General features: G+C 34.1%; 1 protein-coding gene across 1 annotated transcript in view; it reads left to right on the forward strand.

Moving 5' to 3' along the window:
* The window catches only part of LOC145691876 (retinol-binding protein pinta-like), a 54,402-nt gene extending 44,355 nt beyond the window's left edge, over window positions 1-10,047 (forward strand). Inside the window, exons 5-7 of the mRNA XM_081767186.1 lie at window positions 86-196; window positions 3,253-3,358; window positions 9,681-10,047. Of these exons, the coding sequence (XP_081623312.1) occupies window positions 86-196; window positions 3,253-3,358; window positions 9,681-9,832 (369 nt within the window). The 3' untranslated portion in view covers window positions 9,833-10,047. The remainder of the gene's footprint in view (window positions 1-85; window positions 197-3,252; window positions 3,359-9,680) is intronic.
* Window positions 10,048-12,779: the final 2,732 nt, after the last annotated feature.

A 12,779-nucleotide genomic window follows, 5' to 3' on the forward strand; every position in this document is an offset into this window, starting at 1 on the left:
TTTGGTAACGACTCATTGTAACACTATATATAAATTATTGTACGAGTATGTTCGTTCATTGTACAACATTTGGTTCTACTTGTAGGAAAGTTATCCAAGCAGATTTAAGATGTTTTACGTAATCAACTTGAATAAAGGATTACTCAATTTTGTGAACATTTTCGTCAAATGTTTGCCACGAAAACTGAAATCAAGGGTAAGTAACATCAAATGTAAATTACGTCAACGTATTGAATTTTTCGTTTTAGATATGTGTAGAATATTATATTGATATGTACGAAAACGTAAAAGGGGTAGTTCGTAACAAAATTTTATTTGTGATTGTGATGAAGGGAAAGTTCCTCCAAATATTCAGGATTCCAATACTAATCAAGGATAAGAATAGAAATATTTGAGTACAAAGCCTCCTAAACATTTATTTAAGAAAATGTACTTATAAAATATTTAATTGATATGTTGTCATTGTACTTCATTAGCTTAAATCCGGCAAATCGATTAAATTTTTACGATACATGGATTATCAAATGTTATTATCAAAAATTATTATTAATAGAACAGATAGATTGATTTGTGTTTACGTTCTTTATTGGCAGCGACAATAGCACAAGAGGTACATTTCAAAATGGATTGTTAATCACTAAAATACACTTGACCATATCCCAATGGAAATCGTACCCTGGACCTCGTATATAGGAAGTGTCTACGTTAGTACCTAGATCAAGGGAGGATCTGTCATAATGAAAAGGAATCATGTTTCATATTCACTATATGGTCGAAATGGTGGTAAATTACCTTGCTACAAATTTCGTTCAGAACTAAATGACAACAACCTTTAATTTCAATTCTTGAGGCCAAAAAGTAAACCGTCTTTTTGTGCTTCGATAATCAGAGAAATGATCTTTGTATTAAGAATGCTAAATATATACCTGTTCAAGATCCATGAGATTTCAGTTCCTTGAGTTTCCTTTAACTTGTTTTAAGTATTGTTTTATACAATATTGTTATTGACGCAGAGACTATACAGTGCATATACGGAATTTTATTAGTGAATTAAATTTGTGTTAAAATGTACCATACACGCAGGATTAAAAACATAAAAATAATATAGAAGATAATATCAAAAATATTTTGTTAGATGATTTATACACTTAGAAAGGATAGGGTTACATGTTATTCGTTTACTGAGGCTCCATACTAAATAGCCAAACGTTTAGATTAATAGGGCTTGGATTATACTTTACACTTTTAATAACATACGATATACTTTTGTAGGAAATACAGACTGAAATCACCACATATTAAATACAATTCCAGCTTTTAACACTAAATCATAAGAATTGTTTTAAAGTTGTAGATGTAAAATAAACAATATGTGCTACTCACATCTTTGTCAACAGGGCACAACCAATCCTTGAAATCAGGGATCATTTCCCACTGTTTTGGGTACTTTTGTTCATATTTTGAAGTCAAAATAGTTCCCAAATAATTAACACTACAGTTCTTACGATATGCAACTTTTTTTAAAGAAAAAGTGCAGAATAATTAAAAGATCCCAAAGGACAAATATAACGAACATCCACTTCGCTTTTATTCACGCACCTATAACTAATCTCGTTGCTATCGATAATGCTGCATTACTTGTGTCCCTCAACGAAAGCTCTACGAACTAGAGAACATCAAGTTTGTAATTGTTCTCCATTAGAGTGCAAGGGAAAGAGATAAAAATGCAGAATTATGGGAGAGTGGGTACGCTGTATTCTCAAACTCTTTATCACTGCATTGATTAAAACAAACAAAAAGAAAGAAAAGGACAAAAAAATCTGTTTTGAACTAATAATGCTTCTTTACAGATTAACAGGTTGTGTGCAGCAAAAAGTCGATAAATGTGTAAGTAGCTAAATCGTCATTTGGAAATCACCAAAAAAGTCGCCAATCGGTAAAATTATTTTTTGTCGCTATCGTGGAGGTCGAATCCCACAGATTTAGCGACTTTTCTCCCAAATTGGTAACACTGCTAGTTCGTTGGCTCGCAGGACAGCAACAATGTGGTTTGATATGACAGTAATGTGGTACTGATTATTGGCTGAAGACATAGCGCATCACATCTGCACATACTTTACTAAATTCCTCTAAATTCCACAGAGAGAGACAATGATCTCGAACGTATCGTTCAATAACATCCCAAGGGTGTTAAGTTGAGTTAAATGGATAGTTTTGGGAACATTGCAGCAATTAAAATTCGCCACTGTGCTACTCGAACCACAGCAGCGCAAACTTGGCCTTGTGATGATGAGCGTTGTCTTGCTAAAAGATGCTTTAACAGTTGGAAATATGGCTAGCATGAATAGGTATCCATTATCTGTAATGATCTGATGATAGTTAGAAGCTGTCATGCTGCAATCCATATGCACTACTGAACCCGTAAATAACCGTTTGAAAGTTCCCAAAACATAATTGGAGACACCGCCAAACTATTGTCGTCATACTGTGCATGTTTCGAGAAGCTATTTTCCCTAGAAGACGACGGATTCTGACCCGGCCATCGATGTGATGAAGTCATAAAGTGGTTCATTGGGTTACGCAATGTTGTGCCATTGCTTGGCAGTTCAATGACGATGGACACATGCCTATAACTGTCGTAATCGACGATGATGTGCTGTTAACGTTGGTGCACTAGTGAAATGTCGGGTGCAGAGAAACATATCTAACGGTATATGGTGAACAATGTGCTCAGACACGCTCATGCTTTGTTCATTGTTAAAGTTTCCTTTTAATTGTCTTACAGATGTGCGAAATACTGGTGTATCAACATCGATAGTCTGCGACATCCAGCATATTTGTTAAGGTGATGTTAGCCCATGTCTCTTGGTTTGATGTTGGTTTCACTGTCCTTTTTCCACATTTTAAAGACACTAACCACAGCAGCTTGTGATCACTCGACATGCTAATTCCGAGATTCTTGTTCCTTGGTATCTGGCCATCATAACTTGGCTCCTAACAAATTCTAATACGATACCCGGTATTAACTTTCTGCGCACACTCACCGTACTGACCGATCAAATTAGATCCCTGACATCTGATAAGCAGTCCTACGGTAGGCCGTTATTTTTGTGTCAGCTCAATGACTTCGTTCAATAAGTAGTGAGTAGTCATAATTATTTGGCTGATGAGTGTAGATTAGAGTGAACATATTCTATTCTATTGCCTATGTTTGTAAGAAATTACTAAAGTTTCTGTGTGGTTTTTCTTTAGCTTCAGGTAGTTGGGAAGGAGAATAGTGAACTTTTTGAGCTTGTTCCAAGAGATATTCTTCCATATGAATATGGTGGGAAAGCTGGTTCAATACAAGAGTTAAATGGTATGATTATTACTTTAAGTTTGTTTTATAGCAATTGATATGAATCATTATAAGTTATAAATTAAATTCAGTATTGCTCAATTACACTTTAATTTAAGGTATGAATGTTGCACATAACAATGACTGAACAGACTATTTTAATTATTTCTGCGTAAGAACTTACCTGAAATATTATTTAGTTATTAATAACTTTCATCTTTTAATGCATTAGTGTTTCCTCGGTATTGTGTAAAAATCTACCTCGGTATCCATCTTTCAAGGTACTGCCTCTTTTCAAAGTTAGAGTTTGATGTATTGAATGAATATTAATTTGCGAATAAACAAATATCTGTGCAATAAATTCATAATTACTAAACGTTTGAATGAGAGTGATTATTTCATTCAGTGTCCAGCTTTCTAATTTTAAATTACTCATCGTTTCTTTTGAAGAACTGAAATTGATATATAATGCTCTCCAGTGCATTATATATCATATAGTATTTGCCTCAACAGTCATGAAACGTATCTTTTAGTCTCTATGTTATATATCACTTTTAGTCACTATGTTCCCTTATATATCACTTATTGGTGGCATCAACAGCCATGTGACGTGACAGCCATGTAACATACAGCCAGTCTGTATGTTAAAAAATATCTTCCACCTGGTGCAACCAGAAGGCACTCACACATGTTATATACTTATTTGATTACTATTCATGCCAAATACTTGGCTAACATTTTTTTTTTTTGTTTTCTTTGATAAGTTACGAATTTAAACTTTGTAACGTATTCAGACATATATTACATTGCTTGAGGTTCATGCAACTGGAATTCACCAACGTCTGAATTTAACTGCAGTTTCACAGCCATGAAGTTGCAAGAACAAAGACTTACTAAACCGTCATCGTCTCTGTTGTTTTGCTCCAAAAGGATGAGCGTACGAAAGGGTAAAATGTTAATATGTGAAAACCTGAGTCAATATTGGGGGTAACTATTAGAATTGAAGATGAAAACAGTTTAAAATAAAAAAAATATCGAATCTCTCGAACTTTCTTTTAAATCACAGTAAATCGTGTGAAATGAGACATATTTAATTTCATTCAGGCACCTATATATATGAATTAAATTAGGCACCTATGCTAAAAATAAATATATATATATATATATATATATATATATATATATATATATATATATATATATATATATATATATATGTTTGTTTCAAAGTATTACCACAGTTCAAATGGCATACGAGAAAAGGTTTATAAACATTATAGCCAAAAGAACACTCAATGAATACTCACGTTTTAACAACTGAAAATTACACTAAAAAGGGAAGCAAAGCTAGATTTCTTATACGTAATAATACAGTGAAACCTCTACTAACGGACACCTCTGTAAAGCGGACACCTCTCATAACGGACATATTTTGTAATCCCCAAACACTGTAATAGGAAAAAACCATGTTGACAAACCTCTCTAAAGCGGACACTCTCTAGTACGGACACGGACAGTCTTTTCTGTCTCTTATAGGTATTATTTACCCCCATATTACGGACACTTTCTCTGGAAACAAGTTGAAAAGTACAGAAAAAATACATTTTCAGAAATGCATACATGTATCACCAAGGAAGCATTTTAATAACATTTTTCCTCGTCAACTGGCTGTTCAGAAACTCACATGAAGCGTCTTTGTTTAACAACACCCTCATATCCTTTGCTTGTATTCCACTCCCACCCAACCTATTTTAGAATCAAAAGTTATTGACAGTTGCCTGCCATTTGGGATGACACGCCATTCTACTGTTCCGCTGGAATCAAGCAGAAGACATGTTTGGTATTTTTTGTCCGCGTATTCGCATATTCTCTTAGTGCCTCTATTTGTAGACTGAAATCTTTTTAAGTCATTCTGCATCGAATAAGCAATAAGGTGTAAGTTCTTGGGAGCTTTCGAAATGCCACGAGAAGCGCTAATGTTAAAATCGAATTGATTGAATTTTCGAAGAATATTGAAGTGTGCGAAGGATAGCTGAAAATTTTTGTGTCGGTAAAACACAAGCACCTGAGATAATATAAAACCAAGACAAGTTAATAAAGTTGTGGTGTGAAAATGACAATGAAAATAGTGTCTCATTGCTTTGTATAAAGTTGGTGTGCAAGTGAATATTTTTATAGAGTGTGGAATGAAAAACATTCCTGTGTTAGAGTCGATGCTAAAGCTAAGAATTTGGAGGTAGCAACAGAAATGAACGAGTAGTTAGAGAAGTTTCGGATTAGACACAAAATTTATTTCAAAGCGATTTGTGGAGAATCCGCAGATGTCGACATGCCCACAGTCATAGAACGGTTTGATAAATTACCTTCAATAGTTTGTAATTACATATCACCTTATTTACTAATTTACGTAAGAAAATATCCAAACCTCTCTAAGACGGACACCTCTCTATAGCGGACAATTTTTGATTCCCCACTTCTGTCCGCTTTAGAGAGGTTTCACTGTACTGTGATTGCTCGTAGTACCACACCATGTTAACATGTTTCCTGTCTAGAACAAGTTACACAAATCATTTTATATTTTATATAGGTGTTTAAAGTGGCTATCTTGCAAGCTTTATATGTATAAAGCTTGCAAGATATCGTGTGTGTGTGCATATGTACAGGTATGTGTGAAAAATGATTGTCACCCTAATTTATTAGCAGGTAAATTTGAGTCATAATTCTTTTTCAGGTCCGTGATCTACATAATTAAATTAATTTATATTTGGGATTGCCAAACTTTTGAATGAATGAATGGATAATTTTTCATTAATTGGAAAGTTCTTATCTATATGTGATACCGAGTATACTCCGATCATGTTACCTGTTCTGAGAAGTAGGCCTTGTAAAGGTGAAGTTTCCCTCACAGGGCTCAAGTTTCAAATTTTCAAAACAAACATTTTACTTCAAATACCAAGAAGTCAAAATAAAATAAACGTTGCATTGATAAAATAAAGAAAAAAAATATTATTCATATTATACCTGAAATCGGTATTATCAGGGAGCTAGGACAAATAGGTGCACACCTAACTAGATAGTCAGGTCAGTTGTTTCTCAACGTTATGGCAAACTCCAGACAATAAATAAAAAAGAAATGAATTACCAATTCAGAATGTGATTGGAAATCTACCGCTACTCCACATAATAACAATCAAGAAAGAGTATTTAGGTAACAATAGTAACATTTTAATAGATCAACATAGATAATAGATTAGTAAAGAAAATGACGATGGCTTAGAAAGATCAAAGAAAACTACAGTTTTTTGTAAGGTTTTTAAATAATTTAGATTGCACTTTTTAGATTATACTAATCAAACCTTTTTCGTTTGGAGTATAAATGACTCCGTATTTTAGTTGAAATCATGTTACCCTGACTTACAATTTCTACCCGAAACAAAAATTAATTTTTCAGAGAAAAACTTGAAGATCTGAATTGTAGACATCCCAAGTCCATCCCAAGTCCCAGACATCCCGAGTATTTTTGTGATTTTTGAATAAAGACCAGAAGATTATATTTGGCATATTATTCTGTTTATCTTAGTTTGGACTTACGTATTATGCAATTGAATAGCCCTTAAAACACAAATGCTAGCCAAATAAACAAAAACAAAAACAAAAAAAAAAAGAAAAATACAAAGAAAAAAGTGGACTTGGGATGTTATGCAATTCAAGTTTTCAATTATTATTACAAACATTACTTTCTTTATATATAGTGAAACAACTCAACAGCAAAAGTGAATTAAGTTATACTTTGACTTTTTACAATGATAAATCTAAGCAATAGATGTGGAATCGATTTCTAACGACAACACTTTCTAGTAATAAATAGTCATATTGTCTTAAACAAACAGTTATTTATGAAATCATTGGATAGTTACCGAGTAAGAAAAGTAAAAGGTAATTGATCAAAGCAAAACACAAATATAGCTTCTTACATCAGTCTTACATCATTTATTCTGCCGGTAAACCATTGGCACATTACTATCTACGTAAGTCTCACAAGGAGACTTACGGAAGTGTCACTCGCCGATCTGAATGAAACTTTGCACACTTGTAGAACATCGAAAAATAATCGACACATATTTTTTGTTTAAGCAATGATAAAGATTTAAGGGTAAAAACCACCCTTTGAACGTTAGGGGTGGTCTTCAAGCATAGACAGAAAACAATTATTTAATATAGAAGAAAACATGCAGTCAAGGGAATTTTAGAACAGCTGATTCAGAATCTGACGTCAAAATTACAAAATTCAAAATGGCGGACCCAAAATAGTGATTAAAATTACAAATTGTCTTCTGGTTTGAAATTCTCTGCAGTAAGCCAAAAACAATTATAATTGACATGGGGTTGCAGACCGATTTGAAACCCCTTTCTATTGATTTGAAATCACTTTATTTTAACGGAATACTCGATTAAAGGGAGTCTTTGTACCTCTCCCTATTCGGGGTGCTTATGTATAGTGAGTCCCATCGCTTTCCGCTATGTTAGAAATTCATATTTTCTCAATTGTTATAATTATGCATTTTTTGAGAAAACGCTTCACAGTAATGATATTCCGTAAAAAATGTGTGATGCATAAATATTGTTTAAACCAAGCTCACCTTATTACAGCAGTAACTATGACAAATCACAAAATACAGCACAATCTTCTTCCAAATCACTGTCTTTGTATCACGTATATCTAACAAGATTTGCAAATCTGGAAGAAGAAAACTGACTTTGAATCAGAGATTTTGATATAAATTATATTATTACGGAGACGTAAATTTATGTTATAGTTGTAGAGATCAATACCAGTAAAATGTCTCAAGAAGTTGAGTTGAGTTGAATTTCAGTTTAGCGTCCCTTTCAGCAGCGAGGCTATGTGAGACGTGGACCTACTGATTAACGTGGAATCCGAACCACATGAGCTCCCGCCGGGAATCGAACCCGGGTCTCCGGCGCCAAAGGCACGTATGCTAACCGCTTGTCTCAAGAAGTGTTTCAACAGCCTAAAGAAGAACACATCAAGAGACTGAATCCTACCAGTTGTTAGTGCACAATGGTTTCTATTTTGAGATACTCTTTTGTTCGCAAAATAGATTGAAAGGTTGAATTTTGACCACTCCACGAATCTGATAACAAAATTGACTTGACGTTAGACATTATGAGAAAAACCTCTTGAAACCGTGATATCTCAAGACCTGATGTTAATTTTCCCGAATTTGATGCTTTCTCAAGGACATATTCAGATTAAAAGAGGTTGTTTCGGACTATAGGGTCAAATGTTTCATTCTTTTTCCTGCAAAATAATTAACGGTGATAACAACACCATTTTCAGAAATTAAAAGATGTATGGTGTAGCTATAAGTTATAGATTTATTGCGTGCGCCACATTTTCTACTGTTTGTGTCGCTGGAAATGCTATAGTGAGACGTGTAGAGACCCACTTTAATCAAACATCCCATTAAAAGAAGTACAGAAAGGGGTTTCAAATTGGTCTGCAACCTCCTCTCTCTGGCTAACTGCAGAGAATTTTAAACCACAAGACATTTTGTAACTGTAATTACTATATTGGATCCGCCATGCTGAATTTTGTAATTTTGACGTCAGATTCTGAATCAACTGTTCTAAAATCCCACTGGTTGTATGCTTTCTTCTATATTAAATAATTGTTTTCTGTCTATGCTTAGAGATCACTCCTAATGCTCAAAGGGTGGTTTCTACTCTTAAATATTCACCATTGCCGAAACATTAAAGTACGTGTCAATGATTTTTCGATGCTCTACTAGTGTATAAAGTTTCATTCAAATCAGTGAGCGACACTTCCGTAAGTCTCCTTGTCAGTTATGCGAAACAACCACTTCGCCCTCGATAGCAATTCACTGAGATCGTCCTGTTGTTACAAGCTTGGACTGTGATAATTGTAATAAAATGGATTTACTGAAACAGCTACTGTCGTTTGTTATTCAACGTCCTTCATGGTACTAGCAGTGTGCGCTCTATAGACAATACAATAGATATTTCATTTACGTTGTCCGATGTACTTCGCCTTTTCATTATTTCTTACCCTGAGACAAAGCATTCTTTTTCTTATTTTTCTTCCATATAGGTTTTTTTTAAACGTTTATATTGACTACAAATATATCTGTTCATGTATGAGTTTTATGTTGTTCATTATTTATTTATTTTCTTTATTAACGTATAATTTGTTAAGGATAGTTCCGTAAGTTACTCAAGTGTGCAGGTTCAATATAAGCGAATTAGTATTTATGGAGGTGAAAAAATAATCATGTTTTACACGAAATTTATTTATATCTCGTAGATGAATGGTGCAATACACTTTTGCAGAACAAGAAGTGGTTAATAGAGCACGGACGAAAGGTGACTAATGAGAGGAAAAGGCCAGGGAAAAGTAAAACTTATAGTGACATATTTGGAATGGAAGGAAGTTTTCGTTCTTTAACCGTGGATTAAACATCGTTACCAACCTATAGACTACATTCTGATGTCAGATGTATCTCGTTTTCACTGTGAACATACACTTATTAAATCAACAGCATAATCGAGACAATAGAAATTTACAGTAGTTTTTGAATTAAAGTTTTTTTTTTTTTTGTATATAAAAAGCCTTTTCTACCTGAGCTTCTTGTAGAAGTATTGTAAAAATATATTTTATATCTTGAACTGTACGCTGTGTATTCTTTAATCTATACATATTTTGTATTGTAGAGGGTTCGCCTCTAGTGTGTGGGGTTCCTGGTTCGATCCCAGTTCGCACCAAGTAAGCATCGTGATATATAAACACTACGAGCATAGGTGTCCTCTGTGCTCTCCTGTTTCCTCCCACTTTTTTCATTCTGCAGTTTCAATGATTTTAATCATCCCTGTCTCCATTAAGCTGCACGGCATAGCCCTGGAGAGTAAAAATAAAAGATTCTCTTTAATTCCACTTAAATTTGAAACTCTCTTGTAACTTTCGGGCTAATAGATAAAGGAGCTGAAATTCTGCAATATGCAAATACCAGCAAAGAGGTATTGCATTATGAGCAGACAATAGTGTTGCCAACCCTACATAATGTCTTATTTTTGAAATTGTACAACCTAGATTTATTACATACATACTGTGTATTTGAAATTACATTTTCAACGAATAGTTGGAATACACAATTTACAAGAAATTAACAAAAAGTACGTGCAATCACCTTGATGAAAAAAAAAAAAATATGTATACCTTTCCAACCATTATGGAATTAGTCTTTCTGTACTAGTCACCGTGCTTTGCGATTGACCTAAAACTACCTGAAAAGAAAAATTGACATCCTTCCCCTCCCCTTACCAAATTATCGTATCATACATGCTCAAAATTTAATCTTTTTTAAATTTTGGTGGGGGTGGTCGAAAAAATTTTGAAAGTTTCACAGATCCTAGATACTAGCTAGATGTAAATATGCAATTCATTTCAAAACCATCGATGCATATTTTCTTTATTTTTAGTGTGTTGAAAATTTCAAAAAATTGTAGAAAAAATTTTGGGGGCGCACGTCGCTGATTTTTGGGTTAAAAAATTTGTTATACCCTTAGGTAAAATATATAAGTTTTGAGGGGCCTGAAAGTGAAGCAACATTGCCAAAAAGAAATAAAACTGAAAACGTGGTTTTCCCACCATTTTAGGGCCCTCAAGGTGAGGGCCCCTTCAAACAATCCTTTGCCAAAGTTCACAATTTTGCGTCCCTTCCGCTTCTGTCGTTCTTCGGCTGCTACGATTATATCCACTTCGGAATAGAAACACCAAATATATCTCCGAAACAGTTCTTCAATTTCAACCGACTCTTGCACAACAAAGTTACACAGCTCGCGGTAGAGAGCGCCACTGTGTGTGGACAGTGAAGCAAGCACTGATAAATACCAGGTGCCGACGCGAGGTGTGAGTATCTTCGTTGTGCAAGAGTCGGTTGCTGTGGAAGCACAGTTACGGAGATATATTTGGTGTTTCTATTCCGAAACGGACACAATCGAAGAACGACAGAATCGTAAGAGATGCAAGAGAAACGATAATTGTGAAATTGGCAAAGGACTGTTTGATGGGGCCCTCAGTGAGAAAACTGTGCGAAAAACACGTCTGTTTTCAGTTTTATTTCTTTTTGACAATGTTGCCATCACTTTCAGGCCCCGAAAAAAATATATGTTGTACCTAAGGGTATAAGAATTTTTTTAACCAAAAAACCTGCGACGTGTCCCCCAGAACTTTTTTTTACAATTGTTTGAAATTTTCAACAAGCAAAAAAATAAAGAAAGTACGCATCGATGGTTTTGAAAAAAATGCACATTTACATCTAGATAGTATCTACAATCTGTGAAACTTTCAAAATTTTTCGACCACGCCACCAAAATTAAAAATATTACATTTTGAGCATGTATGATACCATAATTCGCTAACAGAAGGGGAAGGGGGTCAATTTTTTTTGGGAGGTAGTTCTAGGTCAAAGGCAACCTTTTGGGTCAATAGCGACCCAATTTGGATTAAGGGTAGATTTCACTATCTTACTAGGAGAGACCCTTTATTCATGTATACGCAATAAGGACTTTTTTGTGTGCCACAAAGAAAGTGTAATGATATTCAGATGTAGTGTGGATCATGTCACCTTAGATTAGCAAAAGACCAAGACCAAGTGGGTAGAATCGTATAGAGAACCTATGCGTGGTGCGGACGGGTGTTTGTGGATTGAAGAGCTCTGTGCCCTTGCAGTGAGTGTTTTTGTGTGAGTATTTCACAACTCCCAGGTCAAGAAATTTACAATCAAAAATTGCAGTGATTATGCATGTAAGTGAAAATTATGATATAAAAGATAAAAATATATACTTACTCGGATCACTAATATGAGAACATATATGAATTAAACATATCAGTTGAAAGACATTTATGTCATCATAAATATGTAAACACACACTGATAAAGAAATTAGAAAGGAAAGACTCACTCTTCTTTAGCATCCTTGGGAAGCAAGACTTAAAACATATAACTAAGGGTTAAACAAATACCTTTCAAAAGAACCTAATACTTCAATATTAAGAATAATAATAGTAATAATATTGTATTTTTATGAAAACACTTATATGTAGTTTTACGTGTATTTTTAAGCATCTATTTCTGCCTGTTTAAAAGAAAACAAAGAAGGTTCAGTTATCTTAATTGCTAAGAGACTTTGCGAAGGGCAAGAGCTTGAAAATTTAAGATTAACGAGTACGAGCTTTCCTGATTATATGAAGATTGGCTGAATAGAACAGGAGAATTGGAAAGTTATGATAATATTTTCTAAAACATTACTTGATTGGAATCGACAAAAGTACGAGAAAATGGGCATGCAAATTTGAGACCACACACATATTCACACTTTGTTGATTTGTTAGGAATTATAAATTC

This window comes from Thermobia domestica, chromosome 8, assembly GCF_964235325.1.
Source record: "Thermobia domestica chromosome 8, izTheDome1.hap1.1, whole genome shotgun sequence".
Classification (NCBI taxonomy): Eukaryota; Metazoa; Arthropoda; class Insecta; order Zygentoma; family Lepismatidae; genus Thermobia; species Thermobia domestica.